This window comes from Moschus berezovskii, chromosome 25 (assembly GCF_049115385.1).
Source record: "Moschus berezovskii isolate FMDL1 chromosome 25, NW_MosBer_1.0, whole genome shotgun sequence".
NCBI classification, from domain to species: Eukaryota; Metazoa; Chordata; class Mammalia; order Artiodactyla; family Moschidae; genus Moschus; species Moschus berezovskii.
In genome coordinates, this window is record NC_142484.1 from 5,931,866 (window position 1) to 5,943,903 (window position 12,038).

At 46.1% G+C, this 12,038-nt stretch overlaps 1 protein-coding gene across 1 annotated transcript in view; it reads right to left on the bottom strand.

Moving 5' to 3' along the window:
• The window catches only part of KDM2A (lysine demethylase 2A), a 93,803-nt gene that overhangs the window by 8,072 nt on the left and 73,693 nt on the right, over positions 1-12,038 (bottom strand). Inside the window, exons 13-16 of the mRNA XM_055415416.2 lie at positions 5,692-5,775; positions 3,965-4,234; positions 3,297-3,428; positions 1,686-1,775 (exon numbers count right to left, since the gene is read on the bottom strand). Coding sequence (XP_055271391.1) covers positions 1,686-1,775; positions 3,297-3,428; positions 3,965-4,234; positions 5,692-5,775 — 576 coding nt within the window. The remainder of the gene's footprint in view (positions 1-1,685; positions 1,776-3,296; positions 3,429-3,964; positions 4,235-5,691; positions 5,776-12,038) is intronic.

Below are 12,038 nucleotides of genomic sequence, written 5' to 3' on the forward strand. Positions count from 1 at the left end.
CTTGGGAAATCTACCTGTGACAGAAAGGTCTGTGTCCAAGTACAGAGGAATGGAATCCACATTTGAGCTACATGATTCCAAAGCCTGCCTTACTCATCTCCTGTCCCAATTTTTTGGTTATAATATAATTCTCTGGGTAAAGAAATCCTTTAAAGAGGCTGCAACTCCTACCCCTACGCAATCTGACCATTTTAAATTCTGCCTCTAATTCAGCTCTTCACCCAAGAGACACTTCTGCTGGAAGAAAAACAGCCTACATATACATGTTTGAACGAGGATGCAGATTCCGATAGCAGTAAACCTACTGACTTTTAGCCCTAAACAGGGTCTGAGTGCGACACTGCCGGGCTGCGTCTACTCAGCACCCCACGCTGTCCCGGGAGACCGACCACAGGTGAGAGGTTAGGTCTAGAATGAGAAACCGCAGTGCTCCTGGAGGAATTTCCTCAGGATGAAAATGAGGAATTCGAGTTTGGTGAAGCCAATATCCCACAATAAAAGCACAACCTCACCCTCTGCCATCTGTGCTCTCTGGTCCCCTTGTCCCTTCCTGGAGCCCACCCTGGCTATGATGCAATGAAGCCTGACCACCATGTTGCACTAGGTATCAAAGTAGCAGTTCAGACTTCCTCAAGAAGACGTTCTATGTCCCTCTGCAACAATTCTGCTCCCTTTTCTCCTTATATTCTTAGATCGCTGTGGCTGAAAAAGAACGACCAACTTTTGGGTGCTGGCTTTTACAAGGCATTAGAAGATAACACTAAATATAGTATCTGCCAACCTGTCTTCTACAGCAAGCACCCACCACCACCACCACCAGTGAAGACAAAAGTAAAAGCTGCTACTATCAGAACCTGCTGCTGGTAGAGGAACCTGCAATGAGAACTCTAGCAGGCGTCAACTCCAGAAACCCTTCTCCTCAGACCTATTTAGACTGAGAAGTTCAATGACCTCAGTGCCTGAGTAGGAAGAAATAGAAAAAAAAAAAAAAAGAAAGAAACAAGGAAACGTGTCCTTGCTCTCCTGTACAGGGTGCCTGGAGGAGACCACCTGGGCATGACGACTGACATGAGGCCAATGGCTGCCTCCGTACATGCCCTTAGGAGATCTTGTCTTCCTGGCCTGAGTGACCAGTCCTTCTGGCCCTCTGACATTACTGGTGACCACTGGACCAACAACCATAGTCGCTTGGGGCCAAGGTCACAGCACTGGTTCCCTCCGGAGGAGGGACTGCCTCTGGAGGACACAGCTGGGCACAAGGGCAGGGCTTTCTGCCACAAAGGTGAAGAAGACAAAAATGTGAACCCGCTCAGCTGGAAAGTCTAGTATGCCACTGTATTTACCAGCTGACTCAGGTCACTGCCTCCCCTCGAGTTTCATTCCTCACAGACCAAGCTCACCTTATTTCCCTCCTCAAACAGTCCAGCTGTGGCTCCTCTTTTTCAAGGGCCCCAGGGTGTAAAAGAACACTGGGAATTTGCAGAGTCCCAGGGGGAACAATATTCAATAATGCAAAAAACAAAGTTTACAACTCAAAAGAAAAACAGCTAAACAAAGAGGAAAAAAGATAACAAACAAAATAAAAATAACCTCCTGGGTCAGAAAAAACATGAAAGGCAAACGTTCTTTCCAAACTTGACCGTCTGCTTCCTTCTCACAGTGCGAGATTGGAAACGTCCCCTTACCTGGGCTTTTTCGGAGCTGTCCTCTTGGTAGCACTTCGGACACTCCCAGCAATTTGGCAATTCCTCGTTAAGCAACCCCTCTCCATCCATCTACAGGCAGAGAGCGGTTATTAAAAATCTGTCTCACTTAAAAAACAGACAAAACCCAATCTGTCTCTTAAGTTTCCTTTATCAAACAGTAACAGACATACGGTTGGGAAGAGTTACTCACTCCTAAACACACTGGTCTACAGGGGAGGAAAAAAAAAAACCAAATCAAGAGCCATTTGGCCTCACTCTCAGCCAGTGGGATACTGGCCACCCTTCACTCTTGGTTACATTGATCAAATTTAGACTCCAAGAGAAGATTCCCAAGCGTCTGAGCCAATCTGGGGTCTCTTCCCCCAACACATACATTCTCCTGAGGGTCCCATGCCATTCTGTAAAGAGAACTGAACATACAGGAATGGTGCCAGTGTGATCTTGAGTGTGGGGCATAATGGTTATGATGCAGTTATGGCTTTGGCTTGGAGACTAGTAACCAGGTCTCTATGACTCAACTGTTAGGTGAGGATAAATAACAATATCCACCTTACATGGTAATGGTGAGGATTAAATGGATTAAATATTAGATAAAATGCTTAGAATAATGTGTGGCATGTAGTAAACACTTCGTACTAACCACTGTCATCATCATGACGATAATACCCTATTTTATCAAATCCAAGATGCATATTTTTTCACATTTGAATTGTCTGAAACTGGGCTGCTTCTCACAATTAACAGTGTCTTATATAATCATTGTCAGCCAGGTGGCAGTCATGACATAGTTGACACCTTCAGAAAGACCAAGACAGTACCAGCACCAACCAATGTACTTTAGATTTACAGAAAATCTAAGACAGACCCAAATTCACAGAGTTGTCTAAAAGACTAAATGAGGAGTCATATAAAACAATGCTTCTCCATTCTGGCTACACATTAGAATCTCTTGGGGAGATTTTGAACATACCTGGGCCCAAGGTCCATGATAGAAGAGTTGACTCAATATCTGAGGTTAAGGCTTAAACCTCATTTTTTTTTTTGGCCGAGCTATGTGGCTTGTGGGATCTTAGTTCCCGACCAGGGATGGAACCCGGGCCTTTAGCAGTGAAAGCCCATAATTCTAAACACTGGACTCCCAGGGAATTCCTATTACTACCTGGGGTAGTGCACAGAGCCTAACACAGACTCAACATACACTAAATGTCAGCTGACAGTATTACCCTCACCATCTTTCAGGAACTAATAACCCCCGGATACAATGAAGTATGTAATAGAGACGCTTTAAAAATGTGAGGCATTCCAAAACTATGCTATTCCACGATGGCCGGGGACTCCAAACATACCCACCAAGGCCAGCCTGTAAGCTCCATGAGGCCAGGAACCAGGACTATTTTGTGTACTAGTGTAGCCTCAGGGTCTAGTACAGTGCCCAACACCGAATACAGACACTGAATCAAAAACAGATGTTAGACCCCTCTGTGACCCTCAGCAGCCTCTCGTGACAGATGTCCCACTCTCCTCTGCTCCACTCAGAGTCTTTAGACACTGTTAGCTGAGACCTCATGGGCCCCTTAGGCCTCTCCTCACCTGGAGGCAGCCAGGATGAACAATCTCGTTGCAGATACAGCATTCCATGAGTTTCTTCTCAAAGTCCTGTGTTTCCTCATTTTGATCCACCTCTCCACAGAGGGAGCATGTGACGGAGTGAGGCAGTCTGGGCTATAAGAGAACGAAGACAGAAATCAAGAAAAGAGCAGGCTTAGATCCTTATCATTCGGCTTCCCTTTAACTGAAGATGGGCAATTTGGTTCCCGCAATTCTCCAGTAAACACTTAAGAGAGCATGGAGACCAGGTAGAAAGAAGAGAGGTTCTGGCAGGAAAATGACTAAGAAGATAGGAAGAGTCAACTAGCTGAGGAGTAGAGACCAACAGGGAACAGTTTATTTTCAGTTGGCCTATCCTTGGCCTCCCAGGTCCTTCCTTTCTAATCCACTTAAAGAGGGAACAGACTGCAGTGATCTGTCCTTCAAACACTAGTCTCTCATTTGAAAATTAGGCAAAAATTAAATTAGATTATGTTAAATATTAGATACCTTCCTTCTAAATCTAGAGACAAAAGGGACAAAATGAAAAAAGCCATAAAGACAGCAAAACCTTTTCTTTCCAGCTCTGCGGTCTATACTATCTGTATATTTCAGCCCCACCCCCAGCACCACACCCCTCCCCCATACTCTTTACCCAGCAGATCACTCACTGCCAAGCACTGCCGGAGAACACAGGACTGCTTCATGCGACCAGGCCCCCCAAACTTCTTCATGTCCCTGCAGTAGTGACAAACACCACACTCTCCCTGCACGCAGGCTTTGCATTTTCGACATCGCACTCGTCTCCGTCTGGCTCCAGACACAATGGGAGAGGCAGCGGCTGGGCGCACAGGTGTTAACCGCGGGGCTGGTTTCATAGTGTGAGGCTTTGTGATGGGGATGGTAGGAACCCGCACCTTTGGCCGGGTTGGGAATTTAAGCTGGAAAGAGAAAGCAGTGAGGTCAAACATATAGGGTAGCCTAAGGACTGGAGTGGGTAGAAGATGACATGGCCTGGCAAACTATGGCCTGAGGGCAAATTGCCCACAGGCTGTTTTTGTAAACAAACTCTTATTGGCAAAAAAACCATGCTCATTTTTATTTTGTCCATGGGTGCTTTCTAGTGCAGCAGCAGAACTGAGAAACTGCAATAGACTGAATGGCCTGCAAAATTTAAAAAATTATCATCTTTATTACATTTATTACCTACACATTCTCTTCACAAAAAAGTTTGCCAATCCCTTCAGACTACTTCAGCCACATCCCTCTCACTCTGTTGATCTGCCCTTCTCTGAAGCTTTCTATGTGCCAAAGGCATTGCACGGGCCCTCCAGTATTTCCTTATCCTGAGTATTATTACTCAGAATACACTCCTGAAGAAGACAGAAAACTACCTGAAGGAGCAACAAATCTTTCTCTATTATTCTAAATTCAACCCTACAATTCTGGCACATAGCAGACACTCCAATAATAGCTAAGCATGAATAAATTTCTCAGGTATATGTTTATAATTTTAGCACCTGTATTTTACCCTGCTGGTCATCTGTTTAAGAACAATGACTGTGTCTTATACTTCTTTAATTTCCACTGTGCCTTAAACATTTTTTGGACACAAAACACTCAACAGCCAGGGCCAGAAAGGACTAAACTGTTTTGTGGCAGTCCCATGTGGCCAAGCAGAAGCCAAGTGGGACAGAAGCACTGCGGAAGGAGGAAGTGGTTCTTCAAAGACATATTTTAGATATACACCTTTATATTTTGCCTAAATGTTCCTGGGATGTGATGGCTCTGCAAGCTGCAGCTGGGAAACACCAAAGACGGGCCTAATTTATTTGCCAGACTCACGACCAAGATCAGAATTCTATGACTGACCTTGACAAAGGACAATATGGGATAGAATTATACAGGACCTGACTGAAGGGACGTGAAAATTCATAAGTGACAATTTATTAACTAATGGGTAGCTGTTTTCGTCTCTTCTCAATTCAATACTGAAAAGTCCAAATCAAGGGGAACCTTGAGAGTGCCGTCTCACTTCAATGAAGAAACGTTCTAGCCTTTTAAATGTATAACTATAATTATTTTAACTAATTTTACATCAGATCTATAAAAAGAATTGAGTCACTGGGGCAGAAGGATAGGAACCGATCCACTCTGGTGAACAAATGCACATGCTGGCATCTGAACTTGGAGGCAGGTCTTCTAGTTTGACAGTCTGTTAAGAGAGTCACCTCCAAAGATAGCTTTACTGAAGAGTCAAAACAGAACTGAGTAATGATTTTCTGTCAGTTCACATTAATGCACCAAAATCTGTCTGCCTCTGGTTGTTCTTTTTCTTCCTGGAATGGTAATGGTTAGCCAGCAAAATGTTTCAGCAGCTTGAAGAATAGTTCCTTACCTTATCCCTTTTCGGCCACTGTACTATAGGGACGCCAGTGAGGGCTAACTTGGGATCACTGTTGGCAAGCTCCTCCAGCAAAACCTAAGGGTAAGATAGGAGAGAAGAGGGGAAGAACACAGTGAACAGAGTCAACCACTCCTAACAGCATCCAGACAGACTTAGCCTCAGTTCCCCTAAGCACCAAGGTGAACAGCAGGCTGGCAACATTTAACATTTTCCCTTCATATAGGGACCCACTGAGAAACAAACAGAAGATGGAAGAGAATTCAAACTATCAAGACTTTAAATCTACCTGTGCCTCCAACCCCACACTTGTGTGTTCACTGTAAGCACGCTACCGTTGTCAAATGTTGTCACATAGTTCTATACATGACAGTAAAACTTTACATCAACTCTTTACTTTTCTACTCCAGCTAACGAGTACCATCATACTTTAAAATCATGCCTTCATTTTGCTGACTGGCAAAAATAATAAAAAGGATTGGTTAATATGAATAGCAGGGTCTTAACATCTTGATTTCAACCCAGGACTCCGTTCTTTGAAGGCAGATTAAAGAAATCTCATTCTCAAACCTCTCTCCCTCACACCCACACGCACACACACATGCACCCATGGTCGCTTTTTGCCTTTATTCCTATAAAGGGGGCAGCAACAATCTCAGGGGCAATAGTTCTCATGCCTTTAGCCAATCTAGTTTGAATGCCTCGAGGAACAATTCTACAGAAAGAAATTGCCACTCAAGTGAGTCACACTGGTTATTATTTTGAAACAAATCTTTTATGTTTTAGACAGAAATTTCTCAGTCCCAAACCTTCCAGCACAATGAAATCTCTCCTCATCTGACCTCAAGAGCCCTAAAGCAATGGCAGCTGCAAAACGACAACAATCCCACCCCACAAATCCAGAAGACAAATTACACGATTTCTTTCTGATTGCTTTAGATGTATACAGGATATTAACTGTTTCAAGAAAAAGTAAACTTTGATCCTAGACAGGCCAGCATGCCTGGGCCATTTTTAATAATCATTCTCAGAATCCTGTGTGCTCTATGCCTAGAGACCAGGACTCTTGAAGCATGAAGCATTTCTCTACGAAGTTTTTTCATCCTTAACCTAAGGATCACACTCCAGATCCAGAGCTGGGACTCGGAAAGACCCTTTAACTAGTACCCACGAAGCTCCTCCAGGATGAGTCCCTCTGCCAAGTCCCCCAGATGCCTCTCTCCCTCCCCCAAACTGATTTCCTTTGCAGACGTTTTATTTACTTCGAGTTGCTATGGCATCCTATTCTGGAGCCTCCTTTAGCACCACACTGCGTGGGGGTGAAGAGGCAGGGTGTGGTGCCACGTGGGACCAGGCTCCGTCCCGCTCCCAATCTCCCTGGGGTGAGAAACTCACGTCCATTCAAAATGTGTGCTAGGGAGTGCGAGCTCCCCTCCCCCACTTCGCACTGCTGCCGCGGAGTAGGACTCTGCCCATTTCCTCCGCCCCTAGAGCACTGAACTGTCCACAAACAGGGACTTTCCACTTTCAGCAAAACAGACTGCACAGAAAGATCCGCAATTGTTCAAGAGTAGAACAGGAACCTAACTATCACCAAAAGCCGTCTACCTGCAAGATTTCTGTGGGGGACAGGGAAGGGTAGGTGGATAAATTGTGTCTGTTGGGGCGGGGGTGGAGGGTGCGGGGTGTGGGGGCAGCTGTTCACACAGGCACGACTCAGTTAGCAGGGTCTGTGTGGGTGTGGAGGGAAATGCAGATTTCCTTCCAAGCCCTATTTCACTGGGGCCAAACAACCAAGCACGCCCTGCTTTCATCAAAAAAGGCAGACTCCAGCTGAGGCCCTTCAAGAAACCATATAAAGAAGCCACCACCCTTCACCAGAGTGGGTTTGGGACAGGGAGCGGGGGGTGGAGTGCGGAAAGGCACTATCTAGCCTCCTGGCATGAGAGAATGTTCAAGCGCAAGCCCACACCCGACACAGCCCAGGAAGGGGACGAGAACCGAGAACCGCGGGCGCCTGGGCGGAAAAGGGGAAGAGACTCCCAAAGGCAAACGACCCAATTCGAAAGCACATCCCACCGGGAGAGGGAACAAGTGCAGTGACGACAGCACCACCGACACCTCAGCACTATCCCGGACTCGCTGGCAGGCAGTTCTCCTGCCTCTCCGCAGCCGAGACCGGTCCCTGCAGAAACACACCACACACCCCAGACCAGGAGGGCTCTGCCGCCCGCCCGCCCGCCCGCCTGACCTTGTGTTTCCCGTCCTCTGAAGCTGCCGAGGCTCTTGGATGAAGTTTCCCCAGCGTCTTTGTTTTGCTTTCTGTATTGGAAGTTGTGCTGAAGGAGTTAGGTGTTCTGCCTCTAGGAAAAATCCCAGTTTACTTGAAAAAAATCTGAAATCTCCCAGGGCCCCTAAGGCAGGGCAGTCCGGCGATCACCTTTCAGGCTACCCGGAGGGAGCGGCGCGCAGAGCCCTGCGCTCCTTCTCGAGCCCCAGAGCTCAGCCGCGGCTTCCTGTGCCTGCGAACAATGCTGCTGCGTCACCCACATGCAGCTCCCAGAAATGCTTTGCAACGGAAGATGGCAGGAGGGGAGCCGAGCTCGAGTGAGCGAGCCAGCAGAGGGCCCAGCGTCCTGCGGCAGTCAGGAGGGGGCGTGCTGGGCAGCGCTCCCGGCGCGGCGATTGGAGGAGAGCCCGCCGGGAGGGAGCCGCCGCCCCGCCCTCTCCCTCCCACCGCCCCGTCAGCGCCGGGGCAGAACCCAGGGCCAGCCCCAGGGCTCTCGCCGGCGACTTCGGAAGGCGCCAGCGGAGGGAAGGGAAGGCTTTAACCCATGCCGAGTCGGGTCCCGCGTTCGAACGTCCTTGCCGCGGTCCACACCTCACCTCCCTGTCACAGCCGCGCTCCCCCGGGCTGCACACAGGGCTCTCCCCACGCCCGGGCAGACAGCTAGTCGCCCGAAGTTCAGCCTCTGCGGCAGAGCCCGGCCCGGAGCCGAACAACTCCGGAATTCCCTTCTCTCCCCATGGCCGGCCCGCCTCACCTGCCCGCGCTGTCCCTCCCCTAGCCCGGAATCCAGAACCAGCACACCACAAGGTGTTCCAGAAACGCCCTGGGCGTGACACATTCCCACCAATACCGAGGTTCATCTCAGCTACTTCCACAACCGAGGCGGCCTCTGCCCCAGCCCGCACTGTGAGAGCCGCGCCGCTGCGGGCGGCTCCCTTGTGACCAAGTCAGACCAGCTGAGGGGCACCCTCAGGAACTTCACTCCCCTGCTTTGGCATCAGGCACCGGGACCCTAGGGCCAGCACCACCTCTGACTCCACACCTGCCGGTCTCCTAGGGCCTCAGTTAACAGCCAGGACTCTGCCTCTCACCACTCCATCCTCAGGACACCAGCGCCTCCGTCTTCCTATTCCTGTCTTTTGACATTGCCTGGATGAAAAGCAACCAGTCCCCCATTCGGTCACACATCTTGGTGCCACTTCTGACAGCCACTTGAGTGACATGTGTCACCTACTCTGCATTCACCGATCCACAGTCAGGGTTAAACTCAGACTGAAGGAGCACTCTTTTCTCAGGCTTCAGCATCCAGTATATTAGGGCCAGATTTATGTAACTTTTAGACTCTAATAAATGAAAATTGGCTTTTGGGGAAATTATAGAAGCAGCTTTGAAATAAACACCTCAGGCCACTGAGAACCTAGCTCTTACCACTGGAAACAGGCTTATTTATTCTAGCTTATTCCAGGACAGTTGTTTCAGTGAGTTTCTCCTGCAGAGTCAATGACCAAGTAGGCTCTCTGAGGCCTGGGGCTCTGGTGCCAGAGGCAGCGTGTTTACTTCTGACATTAGTTTACCAAGGGAAGGAGAGACTTTTGTACTCTTCTGTGGAGCTCTTCCTGGAAATGTGTGAATGGTCATTCTAATCCTAAAATTGTACTTTTATGACTGAAAGACTCTCTGTAATTAGCCTATTATGTTTGACATTGCCTTCCTTAACATTGTGAGGTCCCCTTGGAAAATGCTTATTTAGGTTTTAGTGCTATCTAACCTAGAGGGATGATACAGTATGCACAGATACTTAAGAGAAACAAGTTACTCCAAAACAAAACACAAGTCCAAGTTGTATCCAGCACAAATTCTAAAGGCCACCTGGAAAGAGCAAAAATCAGACAGGGCACTAGGAAACTCACTTCAAGTAAGTTCCCAAATCACACATAAATAAGGCCCAATTTTTTTCTCCTTTTAATTCAGAATAAAAGGTAGGCAACAATGATGAGAATTAGTAAGAATATAACATTACATAAAACAGGACTATAATGAAACATTTTTAAAGAATTATATCTATTTTAATCTAACTTGTAGCTGAGTTATTAAAAACTTTTTACTCAGTAAGAATGTGAATTATTACAAATATCAGTAAAAACTACAAATGAAGTTTTATTTATACAGGTTCCTTTTTTCCCTCATCTGGCTTAATGGATTAAAATCCAATTATACTGGGCCTTCTATCAGCTCTTCTCTTTGTTAGTGTCAGAATCACTCCCAAAGTGTCAGATTAAGGAAAATTTCTGATTCGTGTTTCTGTATTTATTCACAACCATAACTCTGCTTCAGTCCCATCATCCTCCTGAGGTGGAGCTTCATATAAATTTTTAGATCATAGTTACAAAATAAAATGCTAGATAGACTCTTAGATAAGAGCAGCAGTAGCCAATTTTACCACAAAGGAAGAATTTCAAATTTATAAATTTAGAGCTTTTTTCATTTACATAATACTGTAGTCATCAGTCTGCATCACCTAACAGGAAAGGGTCTTAACCGGTTAACTAAAAAGAATGGCGCCTCCTTTCCTCAGGACACAATCTACCACCAGTCCTCAGGGTCAGGTCCAGCACCTGTAAACCTAGAAGTCACTCACTTACTTTCTTAGCCCACTTAAAATGTCTGCTCCTCCACTAGACTGTAAGTCCCCCAAGGGTTTGGTCCACAGTATGTTTGCATATTTATACCAACACTAAGCCTGGTTCTTGGCAGAGAGCAGGCAGGGATTACTCACAGTAGTGAAATAAGTGAATTTCAAAGATTTGTAATTTTCATAACATCTCCACTGAGGTAGATGTTATTTTACAGAGGAGAAAACAGGCTCTTATTGATCTAGTATCCTGCCCGACAGTCACATTTTTGCCAAGCTTATCAAAATGTCTTAGAGAAAATACGAAAGTAGAAAAATATTCAAAAACACTGAAATTGTTTCATTAACTGAGTTGGGCAGCCAGATGTATTGATATATTAAGAGCCTCTTTTTATACATATATTAAGAGCTGCTTTATTACCAAAATAAACAGACAACAATAAAGTCTGATTAAAAATTCACCCTTCCAGCCGATTCCCACCACCTTGCTAAGACCCACCGTCGGTAAGCAGTTAACATGCCCACCCCAGGCCCACTGTGATTTTAGCACATGCTAACAAAGATACTTTTTTAAACATTAATGGGACTGCACTATACACTATACATACTACTCAAGGTCCTGCCTCTTTACTCAACATCTCTCAAGGACATGGCCTCTCAATTTTAGATCAGGAGTCAAGGTTACTTTATACCCCCTCCCAAATAGGACTTTATATATGCTCATTACTTTCCCCTAACTTTGCCAATATATCAACCTTTTTAAATGCCCCATATTTCATCTAATCCCTTTGCAACTCTGTATGATTCTTTCTTCAATACTGTAGAACATTTTTAGAACCTTCAAAGCCCTTTAACCACATTCACTAAAACTGCTTCTCCCAGGGAATATGTAATTATGGGTATCTCATCCCACCAATGTTCCTCTAACATCTTCTAGTTATTTGTGAGAGCCACATAGGCTACAAGAGACCATCTCTCTCTTGCAGGAAGGGTAAATTCTGGGCTCGCTTTAGTCCTTTGCTGCAGTGTAGCCTTCTGTGCTGCCACAGCACCAAGTTCTCTAGCACTGCAGTCTCCAGCTGGGCAGTGATTCGGCACCCACCCAATCCAATGCTTTCTTTTTTTCTTTTTGGTGGTGTTCAGGTTTTCAAAGTATTCAAGTCTGAAACTATTATCTAAAGCTCAAATTAAATATAACAGGTCAAACGTAGGAATAAGTAATCCATTTGATCTTAACTGAAACTACCTGCAGAGCTGGGCTCTAAATCTTCTGTCTTCTGTCATCAGCTATATTTTGATATGGTATTGGGTAAACAAGGGAGAACTCAAACACTGCCAGTCTGTGCAGTCATCCTACTGGGCCACTCATTCTCTTATGACCTGGTCTCTATGCCACCTCTGTCTTACTGAGCAAAGGCA